General features: G+C 39.7%; 1 protein-coding gene across 1 annotated transcript in view; it reads left to right on the plus strand.

Moving 5' to 3' along the window:
* The window catches only part of LOC126273380 (pro-resilin-like), a 367,374-nt gene that overhangs the window by 339,818 nt on the left and 5,433 nt on the right, over positions 1–22,123 (plus strand). Inside the window, exon 10 of the mRNA XM_049976933.1 lies at positions 742–991. Coding sequence (XP_049832890.1) covers positions 742–991 — 250 coding nt within the window. The remainder of the gene's footprint in view (positions 1–741; positions 992–22,123) is intronic.

The raw sequence follows: 22,123 nt of genomic DNA on the forward strand, positions 1-22,123 counted from the left end.
CATACTTTCTCTGACAAGTCAATAACATCAAAATCAGGCATAACACTTCATGCTAAGGACTTTGAGCGTAATTGTGGTTGAATCCTAAGGTATTTTGGAGTACTGTGCACATCATACACCCATTAGGCAATCTAAATAGGGAACTCTTAATGTTCGTTACTTACGCTTAGTAAAGAGAACCAGAAAGCTAATTTTACAGATTATTTTTAAACTATTTACCAATTAGTTGGAGGGTGATGCATGTAAATAGTACAAATAGGGATAAACGAGAATTTTCACATTCTGGAAGTAGGGTATGGTGACCCATAATTATAATATTACGAAATTATGTGATAACTCTGCAATCTTATTCCATGTTGCAACCGAATAGTACTATCACATTGATCAATTAGATGAAATCGATTGAGAACTGAATAATATCATGCTATTCAGTTCTGATTGGACTTCATTTAACTGATCACTCCAATTATACTAGCCATAGCATGCTATTTAGTTCCAATTGGATTTGATCTCAGTGCTTGCTATGTTATCATAAGAAGCTCGAAGTTCTGTTTAATTGTAACTTCTTCTACATAACTTGTGATTCATTTTGAAATAGAAAATTAATTTTCAAGACGGACTGCACATAAAAAATGACATTTTAGAGTTGTTTCTTTGATAGATTCACATATTTATGCAGAATTTCTGTCTTATCGCTATGTTCCAATCAACAGTCAGTGTTTATACACATTACTCTTACAGGAGCCGGCCAACTACGAGTTCAGCTACTCGGTGCAGGACGGCGAGACGCTGAGTGACTTTGGACAGGAGGAGTCCAGGCAGGGGGAGAGCGCCCAGGGCCAGTACCGCGTGCTGCTGCCCGACGGCCGCAAGCAGATCGTCTCCTACCAGGCGGACGAGGGCGGCTACAGGCCCACCGTGGAGTACCAGGACACCGGACTCACCGCCTACTCCGCCGGCGGGTACGGCTACGGCAGGGGGCGCTCTGGAGCTGGAGCTGGAAATGGAGGATACCACTACTGAGGGCACTTTTACACTGTACAACCTCGAGGAATCTAATGTTCTATGAGTGGCTATTACCTACTGTATATGCTACAGTACGTATCTCTGTGGGTAACGTCTATGATTTTTTTATATATCTGAAGATATGTGTGAGAGTGATGTAAATATGTATATATTTTTGTACATAGTGATTTGAATAAACAGGAAATCAGTTATACATCTTACAATCTCTTATTTCCTTCCATGTTTTCCAAATACACAGCAGATCATGAATGGTGATTAAAGTGACAATTATTTTCATGTAATTCCACTTTTAGACATATAGCTTGGTGAATGCATACTGGTAATAACAGAATGTAACAAGTAAACTCTGAGAGTGGTCGTATATTGTGCATGTTGTAATCTGTTGACTTTTCAAGAGGAAACTTCTTCCCGCAAATGAATAGCACTGGAGATTTTGGGCTCCATCCCTGGAGCATCGTCATAAAAGTTTCATCGGATTGTCTCTGAATCCTAACCAGTGATCCATATACTAGCCATCATAGGAAAATCGTAGCAGATACAACGACTGTCGAACGATCAGTATGGGGAGCATGATCTTGAACTGATAGTTTCTTAAGACAGATCGCATGTCCAGAAATTCGTGGTTTTTGGCGCTGATGAGCGTCTAAGTTAAAAAACAGTTAAAATGTGGTGATGCCTTTGTGTTTTACTTTGCTTCAAGAAGCGTCTCACCATTACCTACACCGCAAATGTGGTTTGCTATTGTGACTGCCATCTTGATCGTAAAGTCTATATTAGCGCTATAGAGATTGACGCACATGGTGAATGGTGAAATAAACGTGTCTGTGTATTCAGTATTTCAGTCAGTGGCTTTTGTGTGGTATGTTCATCCTCTGATATCACATGTGTTGCATCACTGTAATCTTCATAGTATCCCCACAGAAACAAACCAACAAGTGGATTTGCTATGCGACAAAACATTGGCTTAAATGGTTCTGAGCACTATGGGACTTAACGTCTAAGGTCACCAATCCCCTAGAACTTAGAACTACTTAAACCTAACTAACCAAAGGACATCACACACTTCCATGCCCGAGGCAGCTTTCGAACCTGACTGTAGCGCTAGAGCCGCACAGCCACCCCGGCCGGCCTGCTATGCGACAAATTCCCCTCTACCAATATATCGATTTGGAATGAAGAAAGGAAGATGAGTTCATTATAGACGCAGCACAATGTCGGATTATGAAAGGGTGGGGAAGGAAATCGGCCATGCCCTTCTCATACGATCCCGTTATTTGCCTGTCTATCGATTTGGCTATGAGGCGTCTACGGGATGTCGGTAATTAGCTTCGAAACGACTTGGAGAGTTTTAGTTTTACTGACACTTTATATGACGAACTTATCGTGGTACATCACCCAACAAGGTAGAAGGAAAAATGTCGTCGAATGGTGCAGTAAGTATGCATTGTGTAGGGCCCATGAAAGTGATGGTAAATTTTCTCAGCCCAAATATTCACTGTGCACCACTTGTTCACATGAATTTCGTTAGTCCCAAATTTGAGTTCTCTTCAGTTTCCTTACCCTGTCTCTAGTGTACGTTCGCTCATCTGTTACATGCATCAAATTCTAGAATTGTGGTTGGAATATGCATCACTGTAAACATCATTGTACAAACTGTACTCATTGTGGTTAATCCATCTGTAGTTTTGACTGGACATCCTGCAGTTGCTATGGATAAAATTCTAGTTCATGGACAACTCTCCGCACTCTACCAACTATTGCACAACGTGGCGACTGCTGAAAGGCAGTTCCTCTATGTTCCAAAACAACCTCTTTAAAAATAATAATCGACCGTTAAGCATTGCATCTCTCTTTGATACCTATTAGCGAATACACAAAAATGGATCTGAGCACTATGGGACTTAACATTCATGGTCATCAGTCCCCTAGAAGTTAGAACTACTTAAAACTAACTAACCTAAGGATATTACACAACACCCAGTCTTCATGAGGCAGACAATATCCCTGACACCACCGGGAATAGAACCCGGGAACCCGTGCCCGGGAAGAGAGAACGCTACCGCACGACCACGAGGTGCGGACAGCTAACACACAAAATTGATACACTATTGTGATCGCTTATCACATGTAAAGTGACTATCTCAGTACCACACACTAACCACTGTACATTAAGAAAAATTTATAAGCATAGGAAAGACGAATTGTTGCACGTACATGCAACAATAATTTACGGAAAACTCCAGTGGAAAGTGAAATGGTTTCTTACAATTTCCAGTCTCTCGTATTCTTCCTGTTGCTGAGAAAGTCTGTTAACGTGAGGTTGTAGTGTCAGTAACGGGGTCTCGGCACCACAGCTTACACTATATATCGTCCTCAGTACCGTCCCCGTGACACCAGACTTTTAGGTTGCCAACGTGCAGTCGCAGGTGGCGGCGGGAAAATGAGTGGAATTGGAGTTGGTGAATGCACACGCCCCCGCCACACACACACAAACCATCACACGGTTGTACAAACGCACACACACACACACACTCACACACACACACACACACACACACACGCACAAACGCGCGCGCGCGCACGCACACACACAAGCATGCTTGCACGCACATTTTGCGCTCCGAATCGAAGTCCAGTGTTTTACCGCCATAAAAAATGAAACAGCCAATCAGTACAGGTCACATAACCGCCACCTTGCACTCGCAGTTCTATCTCTGCACCCACACAGCGCCAAAATATAGGAAGTTCGATCTCTGACCTGCGGAAGAAAGTTCAACCTTTACACCAAATTTAAAATTGAGTTTTAAAGAAACCACAACACTGCCAGTATAATTTATCAAAGTAAGAGAAGATTTATTCCACAGTATTAAAAAACACTTGTTTCTTATTTATCGGCACTAATGAATCTTACATGTTAAGCTATGCTTGGAGCGAAACCCAACTAAGCCTTGTTCTTTGCACCCACTTGGTGAGAGGTACAATGGACCGTCACGTGAAGTGTCAAAATGTTATTTCGAAGTGCCACACTCAAACACACTGTCATTCATAATCTCCAAGAAGGGAGAGGTCTTTAAAGTGGCATTTTCTTGTAATATGCACATATAACTATGAAAACAGTAACGATTTACTTCATCAAGTACCGTTTAATAAAGGTAGAAAATAATGCATTATGTTATTCACTAGAAAAAAGTAAGAATCACATTGACTGACTAATTTAAATTACTGCTGTCCTTGATTGACTAATATAACTTTCTAATACATTTGATCTTTGACTTAGAAGAAGTCGTTATTATCGATAAGACTTCGAATTTTCCTCATCTGTGTGTTCAAAAGGATTTCAATAATGCTTCATCTCACCAAGTTGCAGCCGGCCAGGGTGACCGAGCACTTCTAGGCGCTACAGTCTGGAACCGTGCGAACGCTACGGCCGCAGGTTCGAATCCTGCCTCGGATACGGATGTGTGTGCTGTCCTTAGGTTAGTTAGGTTTAAGTAGTTCTAAGTTCTAGGGGACTGATGACCTTAGAAATTAAGTCCCGTAGTGCTCACAGCCATTTCAACCATTTGAACCAAGCTCCACTTTAGGGAGGGGGAAAGACGATGATCCATCATGTTTCGCACTAGGAAAATATAATTGAAGTTACCGACTGGCTTTGTTTTTTCTGTAGTTAGTGAAGGTTGCGATGCAACTTTATGTTTGAATCGAAGCAACTCTTGGCTGCCAAAGAATGTTTCGATGTTTATCAATTGGAAATGTGGCGAAAAATGTGTATTTGCTTTCCTTATAACATCTATCTTCGTGACACTTTAACAAAACAAAGGATACCAAAAATTATCGTTTTTGGAGAGATCTGTAAAGTACTATATCCCTTGGATTGCATTAAGGCGCTCAGTCCGGAACCGCGCGACTGCTACGGTCGCAGGTTCGAATCCTGCCTCGGGCGTGGATGTGTGTGATGTCCTTAGGTTAGTTAGGTTTAAGTAGTTCTAAGTTCTAGGGGACTGATGACCACAGATGTTAAGTCCCATAGTGCTCAGAGCCATTTGAACCTTGGATTGCATATTTTCATAACACAGGAAGTATAAATACGAAAGTCGCCAAATACGGCGTTAGAATAACTTAACACATAAACTAATATGGCAGCTACTTGGTTGACTTCTACCAAAAACCACAATACATGATCAGTTACATCAAACGGACATCACTGTTCTGCAGCATAAAGTCATGAACACCACTATTCCCCAGTTCTTTTTGAATCTGAATATGGTACTTTAAGTTTACGTCTTTAACAAATTAGAGCTTTTTTAACATAGTTATGTCATCTGTTTGCCATTACGTAAACTGCGTTTTTGTTGCAAGATTTCGATACAACGATATTCAGATACAATGTAATAACGTTTTGAAGCATACCCAAACAGGAATGGTGGTTTAAAAACTGATTTTCTTTTTCGAAAATGCCGTAATGTAGTAAAAATCTTTTTCTCCATCATTTTCTGTGGGTACAACATACGGGCACTTGCCACGGTATTTACAAAAAATGCTATATTTTTTATTCCAATCATATGCATATTTTGTCCAGATACTGTGTTTAAACTAATGTGTAAGCTATATTTGCACATCTGCAATTTCTTGTTATTTCTCCAGTAGCAGATTATATTTCTACTTCATGATATTTGTTTTCGCCGATTACTTTGCGTTTCTTAACATCAATCCCTTCTATTTCTAGTTTATTTTGCATACACATAATGAAGTAACAGCACTTAAAGTAATTTCTGTGAGAGGGTTTGGTTTAAGTTTGTTCTATACATTGCTTCTTCCGATAAGACCTGCGGAATAACAGTATTTATGGTAACCAGTCCAAGTCAGTAATATCTGTATTTGAAGGTATTGTGGACAAGAATGTCTTCGATTGAGAGAAATATGTTTCTTCAGCTTCAATAGAACACTTATGTATATTACTTACGTCATCTTCGTGGGATTTTTTGTTAGTAATTTCCACATAGTTAAAAGGTAAGTAATTAAAACTATAGGCAGATAGTTCATTGTTTATAACATCACCCTGTTTTGATTATCTGGAAGATTTAGTTTTACAGCAGTCAACTTTTGTGTATTATTATTGCTCCAACTGAAAAATTGTATAACTCTGTGAAACACAACACAGAGATAAATGACATGAAGTACAGCACAGCACATTGTATCTACTGTTTTTTGGCATTTAATACACATAGAAAACTTTCCATAGTGTCAAACAGGTCATCCCAGCTGTCGTTATAAATTGCAGCTTCCAGTCAGGTAATACGATGTTGAATAAACTGAAGTTTCTGATTGGTTTATTTGGGGGAGAGAACCAAACAGTAGTATGGAAGGGTGGGGAAGGAAAGCGGTTGTGCCCTTGCAAAGGAACCATCCCAGTATTTACTTGATGTGGTATAGGAAAATCACGGGAAACCTAAATCGGGATGGGCAGACACGGGTTTCAATCGTTGTTCCACCGAATGCGAGTGCTAACCACTATGCCACCTCGCTCGGTAAATTTTCTTATTGACACATGTCAGGGACACATACCTTCCTGTGCTTGTAGTGTTGTGAGCTGACATATAAATTTGTGATATGTTGCTATTATATCACTGGAGGTCATTCACATTGCATTGCAACAAAGAAACCAAATAAAGAGGAAGTTCAAGGCTAGATGCAGCCCTTCCGGTGCCAAATGCTAGTGGACATACAGTGTATCACGATGTACGGCGGCGACTGTAGCCATTATGAAATACATTAAATGTAATCACAGTTGCGAATACGAACAACCCTCGGCTGTACAATGGAATGACGACAATGAAAAGTTGTGCTGGACTGTGACTCGAACCCGGATTTTCCGCTTGTTGCGAGCGGTAACCCTACCATTTTTTATATATCTCATTTTGTTCGTTATAGTTCGTTGCATCTGCTCGGGGCGGACGTCGCAAGACACCCGTTCCAGTTTGTTGTTGGTCCATTAACTCAGGTTTACCATTTGACGCTCCATGCACGACTCACAGCCAGAACCAAACTTCCATATGTCACCAACCATGCACCTACAGCCTGTACTCGTGCGTCCATTATTTCCTGTAAAGATGAGACATTTTACCTAATGTCGCTTGCTCGGTGCTGGCAGATGAATACGATATTGCAGTGCCTGTGTGATTCTGAATTACGGTGTACAATTCCTTTGGATATGCATGCATATCCAGCGACGAATGCGAGAAGCTAATATGCTCCCCCACCCCTTCCACTCCACATAATGCAAAAGCGTATCTAAGGATACATATGAAGGGCAGCACACAGTACCTTACTTAATTTATAAGGCATAACCGGAAGGGACGTCATGGTATTATTGGAGAACCAAAGCCATCTTATTACTAATACAAGCAATAAAATTTCACCAATATTGGCATACAGTCTACTACTAAAAATGTAAATGTTCCTACGTCGATTACAGAACTGTTATGTGTGAATGTTATGGTGGTTAAAATCTGTGACCAATTAGATCGCCACGAATTATAAGAGAAGGAATAGTCTACATGGTAAATTCTCCAATGGTACCTCTGCGAGACATGGCATCTAGAAGAAACTACACTTTCTCATACACGGCAATGACTATGCAACTGCAAGAGGAATACTGGACAAATTTGTCAAGGAATTACTGGAAACAATGCCAGGAACCATAAAAATCCTGTTGTAACATATAAAGTACAACTGGCTGTCGTTAAAATGGCTGAACTAATAGAAGAACTGACTGAAATAATGCAACAGCGTCGTGTCGACGAGTATTACTTTAAGGAGCCAGATACAAGATTTCTTGTGATTTTTAACAAAATGGCAATGTGTGATTACGTAACATCAAGCCACGGCATCCGTGTGCACGAAGACTGTGAAGGATATATAAATGAGATTGCGAACAATGATAAAACAGTAGGAATAGATTAATGCGGGTCACAATTTTATCTGTCAGAACACAACCCCAAGATTGAAAGAAGCTGTCGGTAATCATCTCAAAGAGTTTCCAGCGTCTTTGCTATGCATGTACGAACGTCTTTTATGTCCTCCTTGGCTGTAGAACACGTTGGTACCAAATTGAAAGCTACAATAGATAAATACAGAAATGGCTCTGAGCACTATGGGACTTAACATCTTAGGTCATCAGTCCCCTAGAACTTAGAACTACTTAAACCTAACTAACCTAAGGACATCACACACATCTATGCCCGAGGCAGTATTCGAACCTGCGACCGTAGCAATCGCGCAGTTCCGGACTGAGCTCTTAGAACCGCTCGATCACCTCCGCCAGCTAACTACAGAAGCGATGGGGTGTTTGATCCTGTGGAAGATTGTCTATGAGAACTAAATGCAAACAAGCAGTGTTTATAACGTGCCCTGCCGTACTCCATGCCAATCATTTCTTCCAGGTATCAAAACAGAAACAAAGTTCTGCCTGCCTACAGTGCTAGTGATTTATCTACAATCCTAGTGTACATTGTTAATATAGACTACTTCCAAGATGACATAAACATTATACATATATGTTGCAGTGAAACTGGAGAAAAAAAAATTTCTGAGTCCCAAACGTTGTCCTCGATAATACTTCCAAGTACAGATATTGCCAAATTACGAATGGTTCTCACGAACATTATTGCACCGTAGGTTTTAAGAAAGAGCGGCAATATATCGAGTTTGGAAATGTTAGAGGTATAAGTAAAAACGCAAGCTGGGATATTTAACAAAAGCTAATACTATGAACAAGAAAATAATCTGCTATATGAAAAATAATAATCCATTCCAGGTGCTCCAAAAAGCTTACAGCAAGAGGAAATACTTATGTGGAAAAATATGAACATGATTGGGAAATGCAAGATACGAGTAATAACTGTGAATACAATGAAAGTGGCAATGGGCTGCAAGGTTTAAAACTTATGGAATAACTATGTTCCTAGACAACCCGTTTATTTAAGTGATAAAGTTGTATATGTAATTTCCACTACAATATCAGCAAAATTCGGCTATGTTTATAAATTTTGCCTATGAAAGCGATAGTTTCATGACGTCAGAGATTCTATTCAGTCATTGGTTGACAGAAGGAAACTGCACAGCTGCCATATAATTCGCTCTACAAGATATCTCATAACGTCGTTACAGGTTTCAACTGTGGCGCTGTAACAACGCTAGTAATTTGACACACGACTACTTAAGCACAAAAATTTCTTTCGGAGGCACTGATGTTTTGTTGATAAATAAATTCAGAAATAAAGCTTTCATGACACATCAACGCCTTGTAGCAAGTGCCTACTGAGATAGAACATCAGGCAGGTTTGGACACCAAGTGTCCCATAAACCAGGGCCAGCCAAATGCTGCACAGTGTGTAAAAGTGCGGCACAGGTGCGTACATGTCAGCCAGTGAGCAAAGCGGAAAAGTGACCTTCATGACTAAACACGTATACTAAATGACCGGCGATGATTCCTCTTCCTTGTTTACACGGTACCAGGAGAACTGAAGCAAACCCAGACTTGGTTCGCTCTGGTGACTGTAGCCTTACGTGAGACGTACTGAGAAATGGCGATTATTGAAAAAAAAAATACAGAGAACTTGAATTATGTGTTCTCAGTCATTTACACATGACTGGGAAGTGCAGTTCTTCTTTACAGCAGTAGGTGAAAACTCAAAGTGTTTGCTGTGCCGACGAATAGTAGACGGCGAACGCTAGTTCATGCTTGAAACAGGCTAAAATGTTCAAATATGTGTGAATTCCTAAGGGACCAACCTGCTGAGTTCATCGGCCCCTAGACTTACACACTACTTAAACTAACTTATGCTAAGAACAACACACACGCCCATGCCCACGGGAGGACTCGAACCTCCGGTGGGAGGGCCCGCGCAATCCGTGACACGTCGCTTGGAACCGAACGGCCACTCGGCGCGGCGAAAGACAGTGAAATTCATTTTAAAAAAACGAGAGCAACGTACCGAACGGTGAAGAATGGCAAGACAAACAATGTGTCCGTAAGAAAATCGATCCGGCCGTTGTGGCCGAGCGGTTCTAGGAAAGCTCCTCTGAAGCAGTCCAGAAGCGCGCCGCTGCTACGGTTGCAGGTTCGAATCTTGCCTCGGGCGTGGATGTGTGTTGTCCTATGGACAACTACTATAATAACTGATAAAGAAAGGTTATTGCACATTTTATTGGCACTAAAAGCATGGCAACTGAAGGTTGACACGTGTTGTGTGAAAACTATGTTTGTCAGAAGTAATCAATTTCGCTACACTCTGACTTGATTTAGCAAAAGAATTTTTAAAACTGGAAAATTGAAATTTAATTTAGTGACTGAAATTAATAGTGAACTTTGTTTCTAAAGCACTACGAAATTCAATAAAATAAGGTTAGTCTTGGGCTACCTCAACAATAATTTCAAAAGCTACTTCAATCTACACAATTTAGAAATAAGAGATTTAACTTTGGACTTGAATTAAATGATTCTGAACAATTAACAATAGTAAAATTTAGTACGTACCAAGCTGAACTGCAGTTACAGGTGAGCTAAAACATGGTATCAAAACTCGCACTTTTAATTTGTGCTTGTGTGATCTAAATATTGTAGCCAGCTATGAATACTTTAACTGAACTTTGAAATTAAAGCAGTGAAATGGAATGATATTACTTTAATGCTGGTGTTTGAATTTCAACGACACTCGAGTTCATTTCGGAAAAGGAAGGGTCCCTGCTTGGTAATGCAATTGGGACAATGAGCCACAAAGGTTCACGCTAAGTTTCTGTAATTATCTGACGCAAATGGCACAGTTTTAAAAGCTGAGGTCTGCCATACAGTTCTAAAACTTTACGTGCTTCCAGTCTTCCTTGTTGTTTGATTGAAGATTTGAAGTCGTCGGTCGAGGCGGTGGCGACAGACACTCATTGTCGGGCGTCTCTGTTGCAGAAGCTGGGTGTTGGCGAGCCTTCTTCTCGACACGGTCACCAGGCGAAACGGGCTCTTGGTGTGCACCATCTAATGCGTCCCGTCTGCGACACCGTGTTAGAAACTATCATAGCAAGTCGAGCGCAATTACATGCTGCCAAACCCCAAAAGTACGGCAACTCGCGGGAGTGTCACACAACACACCTGCTCCACCGCCCTACTCCAGCCAGACTCTCCTCTGTCCGCACTCCACGCGGCAGAATTAACACTACCAAAGATCCTAAACACTTTGGTTCTCCACACGACCTATAGATGTAATCGTTCGATAGCATAATTTTCCCTAGGCCAGACCCAGCGTAAAAATATAGTTAAACAATAACAATATACAAAGACACAGAAATATCATATCTTCAGGTAACAAAATAAGGAAAAAATTTATAGTACAATAGATAGAAATAGGAGGATACACATTTCCGGCGTTACAACACACATCCACGCCCGAGGCAAGATTCGAACCTGCGACCGTAGCAGCGGCGCGCTTCTGGACTGAAGCGCCTAGAACCGCTCGGCCACAACGGCTGGCTCGATTTTCTTATGGACACATTGTTTGTCTTGCAATTCTTCACCGTTCGGTACGTTGCTCTCGTTTGTCATTTGCTATCACATTACACGGTCATATGTGTATATGGCTACATACTGACTGTTTAGAAGTCTTTTGGTATCTTTCATTTGATAAGTTACTTTTTAAATACAGATATGTATTGGTAACTCATACCCACCACCTTTCACCACTTACAAAAGTGTTGATAGTTCTGAGTAGTAGAACTAGTTATCAAAGAGAAACTCTACTTGTAGAAAAAGTAACTAGTGACAAGGTGAAACGTCCCCTTTGTAAAATTTATACACGACTGTGCTTAAACTGACACACAATAGTTTCTAGCGCAACTCAATCTGACTTTCAATAATCCCTACAAGAGAATGGCCCTGACTAACATTAACCTATATGTTTCACAAATCACTTACCTCACAAAAATCTTCGTTACTCGAACTACTGCAATACAGCGAGCGCCACTACAGCCAGCTAACTAATAGATTCAAACTACGGAAGTCACTAACTACTGATAGGCACAGTTAGCAAATGAAAGATTTTAATAGAGAACAAACAATGTATTTACCTTTATAGTCATATATATATATATATATATATATATATATATATATATATATATATATATATATATATCAGTTCATGACACCAATTCTTACAAATTTCAAAACTCCGCCATCTCCCTCCCCACGTCCACCACTGCTGGCGGCTCACCTCCAACAGCGCAACGCTACGCGCTGTTAGCATCCAGCTGCCGCTGCCCAACACTACAATGGCAGACAACAATGCAAACCAGCCGCAGACTGCACACGGCACAGCCAGTGATTTTTATAAAGAGCGCTACGTGGCGGCGGCGTTACCAATAAAAAAACCTAAACAGCCTACTTACATAGCCCCCATGCTCCCCACAAAAAAATTTACAAATTGTTTTGGGCAGTGGCCAATACAGATTTGAATTTTTTTTTATAATCACAATGTAAAAGAAATGAAATGCACACACTTATCGATACAATGTTGGTCAAAAGCTAAAATTTTCTCACAGTCCATAAAGACTGTCCTGATCTTTCATCAAAGTAAAATTCCAGTGTTTTTCTCAAAGTCTGAGTAGTAAAAGAAAATGCACACGGAAGTAGTGGATTTACATGCAGTCTTGAAGAAGTAGTGTTGTCCTTTCAACGAAAGAAAGTGCTGACTCTCGACATGCAGACAGGTAATGGGCCACAGCAGAGTCAGTCGACGTTGAAGACTATCGGTAGGTAGGTCATCACAGAGCAGACCCACTGTAGTCCTGGCAGAGATTACTATTGGTGGGCCACCAGAGGTGCAGACCCACTGCAGTCCTTGTAGAAATAATGGTATTGGTGGGTCATCAAAGGTGTAGACCCACTGTAGTCCTTGTAGAGATGGCCAGCAGCCATCTGTTTGACTGTGCAGGCGCACAATCACCATTGAAGAGTCTTGCGGATAATATAGCAAGTCCATAACCACCACTTGTGCACTCACAAAAATTGTTTTTGAAATGTCCTTAGAACCAGCAATGCTGTTATCCAGTCCCTTACTGAATTATTAACACACGTGCAAACACTATCAGTCCCTACTTCTCACATATTGTCCATATACTATGACCAACAGAAACGTGTGCAGTGAAATGTAATTTACAAGTAACTTAATTTGATGAACTGGTGTCAATTACAATTTTATAACATAAGAATACAATAACAAATGTACAATATACATCTTTAAAGAACATAACAATACAGATAACATTTGTAGTAGTGCAGGCTTTACAAAATAATCGAAATAGCAAATACATCAGTATTACAAAAATTACGACATAAGTACATACATAAAAGATCAGAATAACTTTTGAAACATCAACTTCACATATGAGCATTAGAACAAAACAGAATAAATAATGTGTAAACATCTTTACAAAGTAAATAACATGTTATTAATGCAAATTATATTTGAGGATGACAGTATTCCTCATCATAGTGACTGTAGCTTAGTATTAGAAGAGAAAAAATTCTATGAAGCAGTACACAGAGACAGGAAGAAAACAAATACACAAGGGTACACAAACACATAGTGGGATAACACAAAAGGAGAGGACAGGGTTTGTTTTCAGGGTAACAGTTGGTACTGCAGTCCAACCCAAAACTTTATTCCATAGATCGTCCCTCTTATTTCAACATTTGCTCCAGCCAAAAAAAAAAATCCTATCCAAGCTTGCTTTCTGTATTCTGTTCATATCCTCTTTAAAAAATAGTTTTTCTCCACTGTACACTACTTTTTTTGGCCAAACCATTTTCTTATAGCTTCTCAATGCTTTTCTTCCAATTCATCATAGTTAGATTCTTATATAGTCTACCCCCTCTTAAGCTAACTTAAATCTACTGAGCTCAGATGCTAAACTAAGGGACGAGGCAAAGCAGCAGCACAAAACAAATTCATACAAACAGCAATGTCCCAAAAAATGGAAATTGGTAAAGCAATTGCAATATTACAACTAATATAAGGCGCTGTGCAGCAAACAAGAAAAACAAATCCCTAGTAAAACTGGCTTAACAGAGTAATACAAAGTCAAATTCAGTAACATTACGCCTGGCACACAGCAGCACCAAATGCAATAGCTTATAACTAAACATGACAAAGCTCAAGCAGAAAAAATATTACAGTAAAGACAACAATGCAGAAAAGGGAAATGTCTATTCACATATTAATATCTATGTCATTAAATTGATGCACCACAAGAAGTTATCCTACCATAAAAATTACCAAGTACTTGAAAAGAAAATTATGTATGCAGTTCCTGTGAAGGGAAGTCTTTTTGTGTTCCTTCGTTTTTTTTAAGTACATCCTAAAGTTATTATTTACTGGATCTGTAGGCATAAAATAACTATTTTACTACATATATTAAATTGTATTTTAACCAATGCTGCAGTGCAGATAGAAACTAGATATTAAACAAAATGAGTAAATAAATATATAAAGCAATCCATATGGCAGTTCTGTCAACTATCAAGACAATAGCCGTGTAATGTTTCTCATCGTTTCATTAGGCATTTTAGTAACTATCATAAATTAAGAGCTTCACAGTATAATCATATGTTTTCAAGTTTGAGCGTGTCGTATTTGCGATGCTTTCTACAAAGGAATGTCAATAGCGAAGATAATGGCTTCTTTTTTTTCTACCTGTGCCACTGAAAGGCACACACTAATGGCTTGTTTCCAGGTGGCTGTCGCACAGCTGGGTGCCCACGACGCATCACGTGCAGGTGGTCGCTTACCTTTCTTACTGAAAAAATTACGACAGCAGTTTCCGCTACAGTGACAGTCTCATATAAAAATATTTTCACAGGTTGAGAATTTGCGTTAAAAATCTGTAGAAACAAAATCCTTTAAATATAATAGTGTCCAAAAAATTTTCGCCAGCATAGTGATACATTCACGCATATACACACATTTCATAACTCTTAAAGTACGATTCTCGGTTTCCAACATCCTTTTTCACAAACCAGAGTCCCTAACCACTACTCTTTATTCCTTACCTTTTTCGTCGACACTCCTTCAATATTTCATCATAACAGATACATAGCATAATCAAATAACTCATATAGCATCAGCTTATTGACCATAAACATACCACAACAGCATAATACACATAGTCATCGTAATAATAACGTCATAACACCTCTGTCAACTCTCAAAATCGTCGTAGCTTCCTCCAATAATTTCAAAACCTAAAAAAAAATTCTCTGCTCATCTCAAAAGTGTCATCTGCCTCAAACGTACTTTAAAAATCATGATCCCATACCAAATACATCATTCAAGCTCTCATAGTATAACAATGGTTCCGAAAAAATATGAACTGTTCACAAAGTACAGACAAAATACAATTTCATAAGTTTGAAGTTATCCAACGGTGTAATTACGTAAACATCTGTCACTGATGTAGTAAAATAAATGTTTGTCTCTCTCAGTTAAATGATCCGATAGCTGTGTAATTCTGTGTAAGAGAAATATGGTACCGATATGTAAAGTTGTATAAGCAAATACCATATTAGCTAGGGCTCCTTGTGCTTGCCATACACATGGTACACAAAGTAAGCGTGTACCCCCCTGAGGATTAATGTAATTATATCCTCAGATGTTACAGATTACAGCAATGGAATAAAATGTATCACGGAAAACCTTTGTAACATTGTATTTCAAATATCTTTAAAAATAAATGTTTTAAGTACAAAATTAATCACTCAAACACGTGTACTGTAGCGCTAAACTGTGCGTCGTGTTGTAAGATAATGTCTGTGGAAGTGTCGTAGTTATCGTCCTCCGAAAGCTAAGTTCTACAGAAGTCAATGTACTTACCTCATGATAAACAAAAGTGAAATGCTTTGCGTATAGATATCGTAGTTACTACGCTTATTGCCGTGATGAAGTAAGTACTGTGCTGTAACGTATTGTTGTGCTACGGGAAAGGCTGTCACGTTGTACCTATACCACAAAAGTTACTACTAAAACATGTTTTACTTTCCAGAATAATACAGAAAAACTGTGCAGATATAAAACAGATACAGTGCAAAAGCAACATTGTAAATTGTCACTCATTAGTAGCGTCGTGATAAAATCGTGTAGCTGTCACATAAACTAACCACTGAGTCATCTGGTATCTCACAGAAAGTACTTCTAATAAAGAATGTATTTTCAAGTAAACCAAAATCTTGCATTAAAATATCATTAGCAGTACTGGTAAATGTTCTAAGTATGTAAGCCTTATAGTCGTTACGTAATAGTGTAACTAACAAGCAAGAATGTACACACACAATAACACTGTGATGTCTGTTCACACTAACAATGCACTCGTAAATACTGTCTAAATATGTTCCGTAGGTTCTAGACTGGATAGTAAACTTCAAACATTGTTGCATGTTAACAGTTTCTAAGTCTGACTAAGCATACTAGTAATGTAAAGTGAAAAGTTATATGGCAAAGACAAAGTTAAAAAGCTGATTATATTTCAATAAACTGTTTTACATGTGAAATGTGGTGTAAACCTTTACTCTTCCTAGTACGCAGACTGTCAACTGAAAAGCAGTTATCATGTGATTACGTCGGTAAGGAACACTGGAATTTTGCTCAAGGTAAGCTTATGTTATTTTTCTCTGAGCCAGCCAGCGCACGCGGCTGCCTACGGTCCGAGTCATTGTCTGTTTCTTTGTCGGCGCGCGTCGTTATTAGGATTAGGAGACCTAACTTCTACAAATTCACCTTGCCGAGAGGACCTTGCTCTGTTTGAATCCCGCCAGTTCTGATGCAATTCAGGTCTGTCGTTACGATCATATCGTCTGTCGTCATGTCGGTAATTTCTGTAATTAATTTCTTTTCGGTCACGTGGTGGAGAATTTCTCCCTGAATCGTAACTGCGCGCTGGACCGTTGCGTCTTAAGTTATTCCGTCTCCCTTGATAATAATTATTTTGGTTTCCATATTGTCTGTTTCTCTGATTGTCTCTGTGATAGTCATTACTACGGACATGTGATCTTTCTCTGTAACTATTATTACTCCGCCAGTGGTTGTCATATGGGTGGTGTCTGTTTTGGTCACGATTTGCGTTGCAAGAATAGACTTGTCGTGTCCAATTATTGTTTCTGTCGTCACGGAATTGTGACGGATGTGAACTGTAGTGATCGTTTTCCTGTTTTCGCATCCCGCGACTATCTGTGTCAATTTCTAATTCCTGTAAGAGTCCCTGAAAAGCTTCAATGTCGTCTTTGCAACGCCCTACCAAAATAATATTCCTTAAATGTTCAGGCAATTTCATTATGGAAATCCGGATGAGTTCTGAAGGGATATATGGGTTTGAAAGATATTGATTCTTATGTGACATGTCTTCAAAATATTTGACGAGACTGGAAAATTCAGATTGTTCAAAGTGTTTCATCATCATGATGCTATGTTTTACTAGGTCTTGTGTAGCTTGAGACCAATATGCTGAGAGGAAGGCATGATAAAATTCTCCTTCACTGTGACAATCGTGAATGACCGATCGCATTCTTAGAGCTGGTTCATTCTCCAAGTAGCCACAAATAAATTCTAATCTGTGCTCTAATGACCAGTTGGGAGGAAAACAATGAGAGAATTGATGGAGCCACGCTTGTGGATGATTGTCGTTGCCAGAATTCTTAAATGTTTTGAATTTACGTGCAGTAATGAACAGCTTATAGTCAAAATCATCGTGTCGGCGAGTAGCATATCGGTCATTGTTACGTCGTGTCGGCGGTTCCATCTCAAAATTCGGTGCACCTTGCCAATTTCTTTCATTATTTCCGAAATGCCCTGTGTTATTATTTTGTGGCTTTTCTGTATTTCTAAGTTCCTCTTCCCGACTTGGAGTGCAAGTGTCCTCTGAAATATGTAATTTTTGTATTACCTGCGTCAACTGATCTTGTACTTTCCGAATTTCTCTTTTGTATTGCGTATTAATTTGATTCTGATTTTGTTTGAATTTCTTAATTTGTTCATACTCTTCTGTGTCAGTGATGGCTACAGGTCTTGTCTCATTCAGATCATCATCTACCTTTGCAGATAAATTAGTGAACTGATCCGAAAGTTCGGCTACTTTCTCCTATAGTGAACACATTTCCTCAGTGTGTTTTTCTGAACCAAGTTTCAGAGTGTCTATTTGTGTGAAATCGAATTTACTGTGTCCTTTAAGTTTTCCTGAGTTCTTGCAAGTTGCGTAACCGAATCGATGGATGCAACTGAGTCAATTTTAGCTTGCAAAGTGTCGTGATTTTCACGATCAACAGTTCCCAATTCTTTTATGGCTGCTTCGTGATTCTGTAATGCGTTTTCATGCCGCGAAAAAATAGGTTGAAAATGCTCACAAATTTGTGTTTTTACGTCATTACAGATTTTTTGACATTTTGATTCAATGTTACGTAACTCAGTAGTTAAATCTTCACGTGTTTGATCAAGTGTGGTGTCTAACTTCCGAAGATTTTGTCCCATTGTGTCTAACTTTTGAAGATTATGTTCCATTGTGTCTAACTTTTGAAGATTATGTTCCATTGTGTCCAACTGTTGCTGTGTTTGTCTCTGATTTTGTTCCATTGTGTCTAACTTTTGAAGCTTTTGTCCCATTTGTTGCATTAATTGTAATAACAGTGCACTGGTGTCTGAAACATGTTCCTTAGTGCTATTCGGCAATGCATTTGAACCGGCAATATTCGCAGTTTGAAAAACAGAAAATGTGTCTTGACTTATCTGAGAAATCGGTGAGGACGCAAAACCTGAATCTACAGAATTTGCAAGAATGTGTCCTGTCATTTCGGAATCCTGAGGCGAGCTGTTGCCAACCGATCGATAGATAATGCTTCCCTGTTCACTAATTGTTTCACTGTCTACACTATTGTTTGCAGCCCGCTCCATTTCCCTATGTACAATTACCAAATTACTATATTTGAACATTAGTTAATTCATTACATGGTGGCGCTAAAACACTGCTTTCGTCTTCACTGTCATTTCTCAGTTTACTTTGGAGCCTAGTATTACGTTTTTCACACGCCATTATAGTCACAATATTTCACACGACAACACAGAAAAGCACAATTTGAAGAGCAAAATAAGAAAACACATTAACATAGCACTCAAAATAATAACTAGTTAATTGCAAGCGCAGCTGTGAAATACTTTGTGCAAAAGTACATGCATGCCAAAACTGTTTTACTGTACAAAAATGAAACACTGCAACTACAAAGGAAATTCTCTCTATGATTACGCCCTAGCAATAAACAAAAGCTACACTAATTACACAAACTAAAACAAAAAATCAGAAGATTCCAGTGAGGTATCCTCGGCTAAGGGTCGACATATGAAACGTCTCCTTCGTAAAATTTATACACGACTGTGCTTAAACTGACACACAATAGTTTCTAGCGCAACGCAATTTGACTTTCAATAATCCCTACAAGAGAATGGCCCTGACTAACATTAACCTATATGTTTCACAAATCACTTACCTCACAAAAATCTTCGTTACTCGAACTACTGCAATACAGCGAGCGCCACTACTGCCAGCTAACTAAAAGATTCAAACTACGGAAGTCACTAACTACTGATAGGCACAGTTAGCAAATGAAAGATTTTAATAGAGAACAAACAATGTATTTACCTTTATAGTCATATATATATATATATATATATATATATATATATATATATATATATATCAGTTCATGACAACAATTCTTACAAATTTCAAAACTCCGCCATCTCTCTCCCCACGTCCACCACTGCTGGCGGCTCACCTCCAACTGCACAACGCTACGCGCTGTTAGCATCCAGCTGCCGCTGCCCAACACTACAATGGCAGACAACAATGCAAACCAGCCACAGACTGCACACGGCACAGCCAGTGATTTTTATACAGAGCGCTACGAGGCGGCGGCGTTACCAATAAAAAAACCTAAACAGCCTGCTTACAAAGGTACAGAATCGAAATGTCATGAGCTAAGTTTCAAGAGATAATCTGAGTAAACTAAAAAGTAAGTTTCGGAAACATATGGACGAATGCGTAAAGAGTGAGTATGCTTTTCTACGGTAAGCAGGTTTAAGTGTGTTCTAGTTTCACTGATAATGCAAAGATGAACAGATTTAGACAGGACAGACTATCGTGGAGATCTACATAAAAGTAGTATTCAACCTGAGGACCATAACAACTACGACATAGCTATAGAATTCACGCTTTATATCATTACACCGGTTTACTCTACTGTCTCTCCTTTTTTTCTGAAGTCTATACCTGGGTAAAAGTTGTTTTGTCATAACCTTGTACTTTTATACATCCCTGACATCCCTGAATACAGTTGTATCTTCTACTGCCAAATTTATTTTTACTACTACTATTGTTATTGTTAATATTTGCAGTAGAAGTAATAGCAATATTGCTATTGTTCTGGTTTCCCAAAACTATTCTTCGAAATAGTCTTTTAAATATTTGTTCTTCTTCTTCTTCTTCCTGATCTTTATCCTATAGCTGAAAGGGGCTGCATATTAATTATTGGATTTGGCAATGTTAGTGATAGACGGTGGCACGGTGCCTTTCTTGTCATCACCCCGCTCCTCCCTCCCCCCCCCCCCCCATTTCCCAGGACACTATTTCTGCACTCCATCTATCAGCGTCTGCCGTTACCCCATGTGGATGTGCGACAAGGTTTTGGAAATGTTTGCAAATCGTGTACCTAAGCTGGCACGCCGACATCAGCCCAGTATTCACCCGGGAAACCTTAAAATCCACATCCAAATTGCCTGGTGCACTGACCCTCGACGTATAGCCATTGGAGAGATTACGTACATGGTCGGCACTCCTCAAGAATCCTGGAAATGGAGTGTTAACGCGGGTGCTGTCTGGGCGGGTCAGCATTGTCTGCCAAAGAAGTGGGAAGAGGCTTGAGATGATATGTGATTATCAGCTCAAGTCAAAACAAAAGACTTGGCAGTGATAGCACATTTATCAGTAAGAAGTGGCACCTCTGTGGCCTGGTTGTATGGCTTCATTTGGTTGGGAACTGTGTCATAAGATAATTGTTGTCCCTCCTGAGGCGAGCTGATCCACAACTGTTGTAACTGACCGTTGCTATCGTGGATGCTGACACTGCGACAGAGATGACGTTTGAGCTGCTCCCTCACACGTTCTTTCGGGGAGGGATGTGGAGACCTTTCTGGCGATGACTGCCCCTCAACATCACTCAGATGCTATGCTATGCTATGAGTCAATGAGCATTGTCCTGTTGGAAAATCGCACCACAATATGGTCCATGCTTCCCAATCACAGCAGCACTCCTGATGCAGCTGTTTGTTTGTGGTGGTAACAACAGCCTACGCATGAGGCGGTAATTACGTAGTCCTGTTACTACTAATCTCCTACCAGTGGAGTGGGATAGCACACAATGTTGCGAGAAGTCTACTAATTATCCTCGCATGGCAGTAGCAAATGAGAAGTGTCTACGATGAGATGAGTGCACAGAACGACGATATTCCCTGGCCATGATCGACTGGAACACTCACCACGAGTATTTCTGCCCTTACATTCTCATGCAGTCCAACATCGGGCCACTCTCACACCCAGATGCCTCCTTAAATCTGGGCACTACACTTTTAGACCAGCCCACCTAGTGTAGACTGACAATCTGTCTCACACGAGTATGTGGCCTCTCCGGATTTTTCCTAGTGATCACTCAACATCTGAAGCTCTTCACGCTCCTTATACACCCTACAACCCAAGCTAACATCTCTAAATACACACACCACTACTACATTCTGGTAGGTCTTCTACCTGCCACAGAGAGCTGCACCTCTTATCATTTACATAATCGATGGAGGTGAGTACACATTCACAGTTATATTGATATTCTATTCCCTCTTCTCAGGGCGTCATTGATTTTGTCATGCAGTGCATTTCCTTACGAAAAACGCAGGAGACAAGACATACAGCATCTATGACAAATGTAGAATGTGATTGACTTTCTTCGAAAGACGGGGCACTG

Source organism: Schistocerca gregaria, chromosome 5 (assembly GCF_023897955.1).
Source record: "Schistocerca gregaria isolate iqSchGreg1 chromosome 5, iqSchGreg1.2, whole genome shotgun sequence".
Lineage (NCBI taxonomy): Eukaryota > Metazoa > Arthropoda > Insecta > Orthoptera > Acrididae > Schistocerca > Schistocerca gregaria.